At 41.3% G+C, this 11,495-nt stretch overlaps 1 protein-coding gene across 2 annotated transcripts; it reads right to left on the bottom strand.

Moving 5' to 3' along the window:
• Positions 1 to 265: 265 nt before the first annotated feature.
• Positions 266 to 4,899, bottom strand: LOC100836525 (organic cation/carnitine transporter 7). Of its 2 annotated transcripts, XM_003562030.4 has the most exons (6): positions 4,739 to 4,899; positions 3,177 to 3,475; positions 2,679 to 2,916; positions 2,059 to 2,596; positions 1,773 to 1,975; positions 266 to 785 (listed from the first exon to the last, which is right to left on the bottom strand). In XM_003562030.4, the coding sequence occupies exons 1-6, from the start codon at positions 4,772 to 4,774 to the stop codon at positions 576 to 578; spliced, it is 1,524 nt and encodes a 507-aa protein (XP_003562078.1). In that variant the 5' UTR covers positions 4,775 to 4,899; the 3' UTR covers positions 266 to 575. The 2 variants fall into 2 exon arrangements, with proteins under 2 accessions (XP_003562078.1, XP_024318816.1); XM_024463048.1 differs by lacking the exon at positions 4,739 to 4,899 and having other exon boundaries at positions 2,679 to 2,809; positions 3,177 to 3,321.
• Positions 4,900 to 11,495: the final 6,596 nt, after the last annotated feature.

An 11,495-nucleotide genomic window follows, 5' to 3' on the forward strand; every position in this document is an offset into this window, starting at 1 on the left:
AACTATTTCAGATAAGACATGTGCAGAAATACTTTCTTATGTCCCATGTCATGTTCGATCTGTTTTATACAGATGTACGGAGTATCATATTGAAAGAAAGAAATATCTTTTTTTGAAGGGTAAGAAAGAAATAGTATCAGGTTTGATCTTTCGCTGATGCTGAACAGTACGTCCTTCGTCTTTACGTAGAAAACAAGAGATAGTACGTTTTCAGAGGGGAAAGGAGAACTTCACTAAGTAGATTTTCCATGAAAGCCCGTTGGCATATCTCAAGGTGGAATATATTTATTAATGAGAGCAACATTTCCAAGTCCCAATTTAACTTTGAAGAAGGTATTGGTGAACCGCAAGGTGTTGATACTTTGATACATAATCCCTTTCGAAGAATCAATATACTTTACAGTCTACCAGGAGTGAGGAATTTAAAAACAGTGTCCAATAACTTCCGAAACCCCAAAATAAATCTCGAGGAATCTTCATCTTCATATCCACTAAAATGCTAGTACATCCATAACGATGTGCACATAACATTCAAGTGTACCCGCATGATAAATTTTGCGAGTGCACCATGGCCGTTAGTTCATTTCACGGCCCTTGGTCTCTACAGGGAAGAGCATGCAAGCAACTGCAGCAAGGCATAACACCACCTCAAACACGATGATGGCTTCCACTTGATGGCAGCTTCTCAGCATCCCAACGGCTACAAGGGGGCAGACAATCCCGCCGATTCTACCAATGGCAGTAGCAATTCCAACACCAGTCGAGCGTACTGAAGTTGGATATACCTAAAAATATAGGAAAATGAATTAGTTCACAGAAAATACTCTGCCCCGACTAAATATCTTCCAAAACTTCAAATTGCTTCAATTTGCATCTCTGTCATAACATTCAAGCATCCTCACGTAAGAAAATCAATTGACCAAGCATAGTTAAGACCCTAAGATGGGCAGAGCACATCATATAACTAAGATGGCTTATCGTCAGCAGGATGGCGGTTTTGTTCACATGAGTGTATCATGAAGATACTAATGTGCTTGAAGATTCCAACTGGTCATTAGTTAATATACATCATTTAGGATACAAATAGGACATTGGAAGAAAAATGCCACAGTGATGCAAGGGGAAAGCTTAACCGGCATTGATGGATTTTGAAGACCCTTCATGGTTTCATACTAGTACGATGACTACAGTTAGGATTTTTTATTTCTGTTCTCAAGACATCAATGGAAACCAATCTGATGCTAGTGTTCTCAAATTTCGGTCAAAGTTCTGGGGTAAACACATTGTAAAGTGAATAATAAACTCAAAATTTGTGAATGCAATTTAATGAAACTGAGAAGTGGATGATACTTGTGTGCCCGTGCTTATTTTATTAGTTCGCAAGCCTTCCATAGGTCAGAAGGACTCTTCTCTGATGTAACTCGATACAAAGAGAATCACAATTGATCACGGTATCACAGGGTAAGAACAAAACATCATACTGCATTATGTCTAAAAAGAAGGAAGCAGTGTGCTTTATCTGTATTAAGTTCTTGGACAACAGATTACACCTACCATCATTATGAACTGTGATGCAGACCTCTAAAAGTCACTGAATACTGAAGAAGCAAAACTACTATTTGGATAAGCTGGCCACATGGATGGATATAATATCAGAATAGCAACTCATAGGCATACCAGATGGTATTTTCAAACATATTAAATTCAGCATGTGATGATAAACAAGATACTGAAAACACTTTTACTGTGTGCCATGAAAAGTTGATACAAACCTCTGGGGCATATAAGCATAGAACTGTGAAGCTACCCATGGCACAAGCACGGGCACCGAATAAAAAGACAGTTGTCAATAGCTCATTCTGATGAAGCACAAGTGGTCCAAGGAAACAGCAGCAGATGAACATCAAGCACCACATTGTCGCTTTTCGGCCAACCCATTCAACAAGAACAGCAGACACAATTAGACCAGGAACCTCTGATAGAGCATAAGAGCAATGTGTTAGTGACAAATTCCATAACCAGTTACATTGGGTAAAGAAACAGACAACTGTATGCTACCTGCAAAACTAGTAATAAATGTATCTTTGTAAAGGTTGGCATCATTTTCACTCTTCACATGTCTCATCCCAGATGCACAGCTTCTATTTGCATCGCTCAGTTGTGAGGTCAGCAAGACTAGACCATAATAAGCAAAGGAATTTGCATAGAAAACAAACCAAAGAAGAAGAGTTGATCTGCGCAATTTTCGTGACAATAGACTGCGTAATGCAGCAACACTACCAGATTTGGAGCTCATGGCATCATCATCATCTGTGCATTCCTTCTCTCTGACTGGAAGAAGATGATCTGTCTCAGAGGAAGCAGCATGATGATCAACTTTGGTTTCTTCTCGCTGGTATGTGAGAATTCCAGGAGGAAGAGCTGATTGGTTTGCCTTAGCCATTCTCTCCAGTACAAGCGTTGCATCAGACATTCTATTTTGTACACAAAGATAGCGTGGAGACTCGGGTGTAATTCCAAAGAAAGGAAGCAAGAGAAAGCATGGAAGGGCGGTCAATGCTAGCAACCACCTCCAACTCAGTGCAGTTACGACAACCTGCAATAGGAAATACTTCTTATTTTGTAAAAACAGTAAACATAAATCAGATTAGAAAATTGCAAATGTATCAGTCTGATACCCATGCAAGTGAAGCCTCCAATACTGTGCCAATTGTCCAAAAAAAGGAAAAAACCATCATCCAAGTGCCACGATTTTGTGCAGGGACAAACTCCAAAAACCAAGATGAAAACACATGCCCACCACCCACTCCTACGCCAACGAGAAATCGAAGAGCCATCAAGCATAAATAGTTAGGAGACAAAGCACTCAGGAAACCCATTCCAGTAGTAAACAGAGTTGAAAACAGTAAACCAGTCCTGAAACAACAAAAATACAAGGCTTGTTCAGGGGTTAATTTGGTATACTGTTACAATTATAAACCCTTGTGTCAGATCATATGAATGTTATCTTACAAATCCAAAACAGCACCAAAATGGCATAATTGTATGTCAAGAGTATGAATATCAAATTTACGTAACAAAGTCAGCATGGTTATAGTGATAACATTCTCAAGAACAGAAAAAAGGTTGTACCCGAAAACTGCAACATCAAAGTGCTTGAAAGAACAAATCCTTACCTTCGCCCATATTTGTCGGAAACAAAACCCCAACCACATGCTCCTATCAACATGCCAAAAAACACTACACTTGATAGTAGGCTCTCATCCTGGGCAGAGATTTTCCATTCCTCCCGCACCAGTGGTCCAACAAATGACAATAGCATGACCTCCATGGCTTCTGCAACCCAACCCATGCCTGCATAAACAAGAACAAGTGCTTGGAATTTCCCAAATCCCATGGCTGAAAGAGCGTCATCCGTGGTGTATGTTTCCATGCTAGCAGCGTTGTCCATTGATGTAGCAATGCACAGGCCAGTCTGTAACAAACTTTCTGTTAGGTAAGTTTTGCTTGTCTCAAACTCTAGCTGGAAATAGAGCAAAAGTAATAGGTACATACTTAGAGATGCTAAAATCATAAGTGTGATTTACTTCTTATATGTAGATGAATCTGAAAGTAAGTTTTCCCCTAGAGCTCATTTTTGCACTTTAAAACATACATAAATGGATCCAGGCAAGGACAACAGCACAGTTCAGGTGCTACCATGATAAGAGGAATTGCATGCTGGAACTAGTCATTTTCTGTCACCCTACTCGCGTTTAGTTCTGCAAGCAATGGCATGTTGGACTAGCCTAGACACACTGGATGTTATATCAATGACAAGCACAGACGACAGATGAATAACTAGGTGTAAAAGGCATTCAATAGTTCCAATATGATGATCCTGTGTTGCATTTTAATGAAGGGGATCGGCTGGGACAAATAAACAATGGGGCCAGACCTATTGTCTTAAGTCAGGACTCAAGGAGCAGGTGAGAAGTTAAACTGTCTGGAAAAGATTACGAGATTTTGACAAGACCTAACTGTCTAAATCTGCGTAGGGACTGTTTACTTGTTTAGTACTTCAGTTTCCTACTTTGATACTTTGTTTGGTGTTTCTTCTTATCTTGGTTCTCTTCGCATCTTTTGGAGTAGATCTTGACTCTTTCCTGCTTTAATCTACATACCAGTACACAAGAAGCAAAGAAAATATCTAAAGATAATGATCAACCCATTCTTTCGACAGCCTCTCAACATCCTGTAGACCTTTCTCTTGGATTGAAGCGTTCTTTCTCAAAAAACACGGCTTTGAACAAATCCAAAAATATTACAGTACAGTAGTATCAGATAAGAAACTTTGCCCTGGATCTGTTTACTTTTTTTTTTAAGATAATGTGGATCTGTTTACTCTAGGCAACAGATTATTACCAAACCACCGTCCAGGACCTTATTGACATAACACCTGAAATGGATCACAACGAACTCGCCGCAGGTTGTTCAACCACAGGACCTGATACCCGGAAGGCCAGAACTTAATCTGGAGCCTGGAGAAAAATAATGCCTTCTCCAAGTATGAACCCTACATCTCGATGGCTCCAAGCACAGTACTGCAGGATGGTTGCTACCGGACACCAAAGAGATGACGCGCAAACCACACACCACGAGAAGAAAAGCGCGCACCCTCAGATTAAGAGGCAAAGCTTCGACGATCCAGGGCGAGAACGTAAAGCAGAGGGGGAAAAAAAGGTAAAGAGGAGCGAACCGTGGGGGGTGGATTATCCTCGGAGGAAAGCAGCATCAGCAACCAAGGGGAGAAGAACCAACCAGGAGCCCAGGAGGACGGGGAAGGGAAGGAACATGCGGATTAGGTTTATTTATTGAGAGGGGAAGAAAGAACTGATTGGCGACTAAAATGGCGAAAGGGAGAGGAGAAGGAACAAGCAATGGCCCAAGAGCCATGACGGCGACATTATGCGACGCGTGGCAACGGGGCAATTTGGTTGGATCTTCCAAGTGGGCGCCAGGGATTTTGGATCATTTTCGGTCATGATTTATGATGCCAACTGGTGGGGAATTTGCGGGGACCCGTCGGCCCGAACGACCGAGCCACTGCCACCTGGGCGTGCGACGCGTGTGTTAAGCCAACAGCGACCAATTTGCCAATATCCTCGTGATTTCTGTTTCCGAAAATAAGCAGCCACGTGATTTCTGCCGGCAGACAAGGGAAGTTGAGGTTGTCAATTCCGCTTCCAATTCGAAAGAAACAACCTGTATGGTTTATGGTTGTCTGATTTGTAAAACTGTTATCGTTGAGATTGTTTAGAGCAACGACAGTAACAATAGCCAGATGATGGTTATAATCCTCTTATAGTCAATTTTAACCGCTAGCATGTATAATAGTTAATTATAAAGAATATATAATAGTTAATTATAAAGATGTAAATAGAATTTTATTAAAACCTGACACGCATTTCTTTCCTACGAATAGCCTAGCAACTCGTGCAGCAGCCGGCTATTATCTTACAGCCTGCCTGCTCTTCTCTCTCCTCCAACTAAGTGCAAATATAATATTTAAATTCTTGTAACCAACTTATAACCCACTATTGTTCTTGCTCCTAAAGGTACATTTCCTCCCGTTATGGAGCAACTAGGAGAGACCAATCACAAATTTTTGTAGTTGACGAATACGTCAGTCCAACTGAAAGAACATCGTCAAGTAATTTCAGGCAAATGCGAGCACTCATTCCAAATTTAGAACTTAAATTTGGACGGATTGGTTACGACAAAAAAAACCAAACCTCCTCCTGAGTCTTGGAATGATTTTGTTTCATGTTTTACTATTATGCATTTAAATAATCTCTGATGCCAATTTGATCATGCATGATTCAAACCGGCAAAATACTGCGGTAGTAATTATTGGGTGGGCGGTGCTCCTCCAGTTGTGAGGAAAGCTTAACCCAGTTATGAGAAAAGCTCAACGAACTCTGCTCGATCAAAGTTGACGGATCAGCCAAAAACCTATATTGGAAGACTTCGACACGCTGTGTGTTTTTTTAGAGGAAATTTGACACGCGGTTGAGCGGCAGATCGAGAAGCAAGTAGCAGGAGCAGCGAGCAGGGACGGTCCAGGCTGGGGGATGCAGCGGCTGCCAGATCTGCTGGCACTGCTGCTAGGTTTTTTTTTTTTTTTTTTTGAGAGGACAGCACTGCTGCTAGGTGAGAAAGTGGCTGGCTTAACTGGGGATGCTTAGCCCAGGCGGCGCTATCAGCGGCCTATTAACTTGGCCCCAAGGCGCTGGAAAGACTAGGCGGGCTTCTGGATTTTGCAAAGGCGCGAGCCGTGCGCTGATGCGGCCCAGGCGGGAATTTCTAACATATCCTTAAAAAAACACCCTCAGGAAATATATTTCCCAGGAAACAAACTAAGAAAAAGAACGAAGTTGCCGCCGGACATCGAGGGATGAGCTAGGGCATTTAAAATGGTTGGTTGACAAGACTGCCTTATCTAACATGTTTCACGTCATTTAAAAAAACAATAAAACAGGGGCGGAGGGAGAGGGGGGCCAGCAGGGGCCAAGGCCCGGGCCATGAAAAAGAAATTTAGTATGATCTGGGATTACTTTTACCTAAATTTGTGCATTTTATAGTTATGGCCCCCATCAATATTCACACACAAAAACAATAACCATAGGAAAATCTGCTCTTTGACGAACTGACTTCTAACTTCTCATATTCTATGCCAAAAGCTAGCCGAAAAGCATACGAGAGGAGGCAGCCTACACTCGTCCCTGGAACCGGCCGGTCCCCAACCATTCCTCCCCCAACTATCTACATGCGCCTGGGCTTCTCGACTTCTTCTCTAAATTTCCTTCCAATTTTGTCCTTTTAGTCGGCCCTCCCTATCAAAATTTCCTGCCTCCGCCCCTGCAACAAAACATGTTGTACAATGAGTTATCTCTTAGTGTTATATCCTAGATTAATGCTTAGATGAATAAAATTAACTAAATGTCAAGAAAAGGTGATACCTAGTACAATAAGAAATTTACTTTATCTTTGTTTTATCATTGTCATTAAGAGATCATCTCTTAATCAAGAGAAGGCTTGTGCCTTTTTTTCATTCCTCTCTCTTACATGTCAGATTTTATCCTATGTGGCATCACTAAGAAAAGGTTGACGTCACCCCATTGTACACGCCCTTAGAGTTTAGGCACGAGGTCTGGCCACCGCAATGAATCTCGGATGCCTCATGGACGTAGAAGATTTTACTAATATGATTTATGTGTTTCTTATGTTGGAGGCTGCGGCGTTGTTGGCAATAAAGTTATTATAGTTTTTCATCTTCTATGGCGGCCAATGAAAATTTCTTTCCGCTGGTCCGATGTATCCGATCTTTCGAATTTTAGATTCGTATCTTCGCAGAATCTTTCATATGATTATGATGAGTTTTTATTAGTGTGTCATGTTGCTTTTATTGGCATGATCTTTTGTGTATTTGGAGACCTTCTCTGGTGTTGTAATGAAGATCTTGTGATTACGCTGCACGTACCTTTAGGGGATTATTCCTGGCCCTGTTCAACGTTGATGGATTTCCATCTTTTAGAATGAGCGACTCGTTGTGCTTTCTGAAACACTCAAAGGGACTCAAGTTCGTGCATTTCTTAGCGACGGTTTTGCTGTTCCAGTCGGATTACAATCTCTTTACTAAAACCTTGGTGGTACTTCATATTTCAAAGATTGCCACCACAAATTTTTTTTTTTGGAAAAACTTCAATGTAATCCATAGTTATAGGATTTACTTTGTAGTTTTTTGGATCTAGGATCGAAAACACTATACGTTAATACATGTATGCATTTCTTAGAAACAATGGATTCACATCGTCCGGACAAGCCACACGTTACCTTGGTGTGACAATTTAGAAGAAAGAAGCAATTCGCGAGTCAATTTTCAAAATGCTTTTATGAAATCTAGTATACTCTCTCTGTGTTTGATAAATGTTGGCACACTTTTGAACTATAAAGCGGAGAGAGTATGTCCGGACAAGCCAGGTCGTCGTTCGAACAGACTAGATTTTCTCCGGAAAATAAAAAACATCTAGTCATTTATTTGATGAACCCCATTAGAGCATTATACTTATATCTAAAAAATCACGACATTTATATCTGTATATTGTCACTATAACTAAATGAAGCGAAGTCACTGAAAAACTAAGACACACTGGACTACGGCTTAATGGGATTGATAGAATACTCATATCAACAAGATATTTTTTTTTCGGTAGCCCATCTGAAAGGAACCTCAAAGTTAAGTGTGTTTGGCTGAGAGCAATTTGAGGATGGGTGACCGACCGGGAAGTTTCTCCCGGTAGCGCATGAGTGAGGACAAAGTGCGCTGGAAAAACATGTGCTGGTCTGTGGGACCAGTCTTTAAGCTTAGAGAGCTGCCAGGAGTGACGTTGGGGCATTACAGATTGGTATCAGAGCCGACCCTAGCGGTTACCGACATGTGCGGGTCAGGTGGCACGGGACGCATACGCATATGGGTGTGTGCCATGAGGGGACGATCTGACTTGGGCATGTGACTGACGAGGATGTTAGGTCCTTTGAGGAGGCGTGTGTGTGACACACTGGCCTACGACTTAATAGGATTGATATAATACTCATATCAATAAGGTATACATTCTTTTCCAGTAGCCCATATTTGAAAGGAACCTCAAAGTTAAGCGTGCTTGGCTGAGAACAATTTAATAATGGGTGACCGACCGAAAAGTTTCTCACGGAAGTAGGGGTAAGCAAAGAAGTTTTAGAGAGAGAGGCAAGAAAATGAAGGAAAGCTAGGTAGTCCCGGGCAATTGGTCAGAGAATCTAACGTTTAATAGAGTAATGTCATGTAACTATGTGAGAAGTTTTTAAAGATGATTAAAGACTTTCCCATGAAACTGTATGTCGTTGAAAATCCGAAGTTGTTTGGGGAGGATAGGCTATACAGACACATGCTTCAAAGCTCCCGGGAGTAATGTACGTTTGACCTGATGAAGTCGATCAATCACAACTGTGTGCTGAACTGTCCGTGGTTAGCTCCATGGGGCTTGTGTTTTGGAAGTCGTCCATTTTCGAAAACAGTCTCTCTCTAGAGTCTAGAGAGATTGCCACTATCAAAATTACGCGCTGCTCTCTTACATGCGTGTCATATATGTCCCTTCAGCTACAGTTAACAAGGACTCGTCGCTTGTGAATCTACCTATCCTAATCCAGTATGTATCCTGGACCACACCAATGGAGTATTTGATGGATCCACGCAGCTGTTGAATCCTGACGTTTGGTTTCCATTGAGGCATTGGCCATTGGCTGTTGCTCCGACGGTTATATACTATCTGCTTGACCAGATTAAGGGCGCCATTCCAGTTGCATGTGGCGATCTTTCGATCTTATCCTGGTCAGATCGATCTCTGATCCTGGTCAATTCCTCATGGCAAATCAAGCCAGTCACTTGCTCCGATCTCTAAGATATGTCCTGAAACGATCAGATTTCTGACCTTTCCAGCATGAATATATGTTATCAAAAGATCTTATGCATTGGTGACCTTTCTTGTCTGCACGATGCTAGATCGATGAATTAATGGATGGGATCGTCTTCCAGAATAGAATAAGAAGATCGATGGATGGATGCCATTGGATATCCACCGTCTACCAAACGGATTGAGCGCGGCAAAATTTCTCCACTGGGTTTCTTTGTCTGCAATTAAGACGAGAACATGAAAGCTCAGTACAATCAACTACAGTCCTGCTAGCTACCTAGCTAGCCGGCCTTGTTGTGTTGAAAGCTTCAATATTTGTTACCAAGTGGAATCTAATCCAACAAAAGAGCCCGACAAGTTTTTAATGACAAATAACTATCGTTGTGTCTCGAAAAAAAGTGTACAAGCTGTGTCGTCGACAAGTGTGAATATTAACCTTCTTACGTTAATCAGTAATAACCGATCGAGGGGCGCAAAAGGAGCCAGTAAAGATTCACCTAAAACCGCATTTGCAGTGAGAAGACCTGGCAATGCAAATCCAATCCCACCTGCTGCTGCATTTTCCCTCACCTACCAGATTGAAGGAAATGGCTGAGAGTGGAATCCGGTCATGTGGCATGTTCTCCCTCTCATGTTCCTTGTTCTCCAAGAATAAATTTCACTTTGTATCCCAAAATTACTCAGCGAATTACACCTCGTACGTACGGTGAACTTTCTTTATTTTCTTTACTGTTGACTACCACGCAGTGTGAGAAGTAAAAGCCCACCAGACGAGTGAGTGCGCGAGACAAGAGACCCTACCACGCGCGCTCTGGGTACCGCGTTCTGAAGCTTAAGCCTGACCTCACCGTGATCTTTTTAATTGGGATGTCGAGACGACGACAGGGGATGGAGACCGGAGCCGTGACCTCTCACCCTACAAAAGCCACCCCTTTCTTTTGTGTAGTGCTGCTAGAATATATCAGCTGTCTTAGTTCGCCTTACAAACTGCCTTACTGCTAGGGATCAGATTAATTGTCCTAGTGTACATGCACTTATTCATGCGTCGATCCAAAAGCTTGTACTCCTTAGTTTAAGTAGCGGAGCGAGCACTAGCTGCCTGTACCATAGACTGAGTTATGATGAACATGATTACTACAATTTTTTTTAGGAAAATGATTACTACATTTTGAGGTAGTTACAACTAACGGCCCATAACCCATCTCAGGTACTCACTCCGATCCATAATAAGTATCGAGGATTTAGTATAAAATTATACTAACTTTGTATCAGATCCACGACATTTATTATGGATCGGAGGGAGTAGTAATCAACGTCGTATGGTTTGCAAGTGCTTCACATTAGTATGTGAGTGTCCGAGCCTGCACATTTTCACTTGGAATGGTCTGCACGATGATACATCCCGATGCTGCATACGTTTCACTAAGAATTCTCATTTCATTCAATAAATGCTTGATAATTAATCAAGAGCAAGGTACACTCAGTTGAGTAGATTATGCCATTATTTGTTCATCTCATAAGAGAGCGATCGACACTTTAAATGTCAACTTTAGATCTTAGCATGGGAAAGTTGTGATACTCTACAACACTAGATAGTCACGATAATATATAATAAAAAAGACGACTGGTTTTTAGGTGCGGGGCGAAGCTGAATCCAAGCTCAATCGCCCGTCCTAATGACTAATTGTTTTCGTATTAGGAATGACGACTTCATTATGATAACTAGCGGGGCGACTCGCACAGATTGCGCGGCTAGATTTCTATTCTGCAATAATGCTTTTATAGTTTTTTTAATAGTTTTGATCTGTATATGCAAAGATGTATTGTATTTGGAATACTTCAATTTTTTTTTTGGAATATCCTGTTTGTTATTTTTTTAATCTAAAAATATATATACAGATCATCTGATGATAAGACCGAATATTTTGAATGCTTAGATTAGTTTGAATTCATAACTATGCGTATATTATAGATAAGATATACATTGCATGTTTTAGCATTAGA

The sequence above is a fragment of the Brachypodium distachyon genome, chromosome 1 (genome assembly GCF_000005505.3).
Source record: "Brachypodium distachyon strain Bd21 chromosome 1, Brachypodium_distachyon_v3.0, whole genome shotgun sequence".
Taxonomy (NCBI): Eukaryota; Viridiplantae; Streptophyta; class Magnoliopsida; order Poales; family Poaceae; genus Brachypodium; species Brachypodium distachyon.

Bases quoted from the DNA above. Each gene is read 5' to 3' on its own strand.
- LOC100836525 (XM_003562030.4), bottom strand. From the start codon at position 4,774: ATGCTGCTTTCCTCCGAGGATAATCCACCCCCCACG. The intron at 2,917-3,176 runs GTAAGGATTTGT...TTGTTGTTTCAG, and splicing joins TCCGACAAATATGGGCGAAG to GACTGGTTTACTGTTTTCAA. The intron at 786-1,772 runs GTTTGTATCAAC...CTATATTTTTAG, and splicing joins TATGCTTATATGCCCCAGAG to GTATATCCAACTTCAGTACG.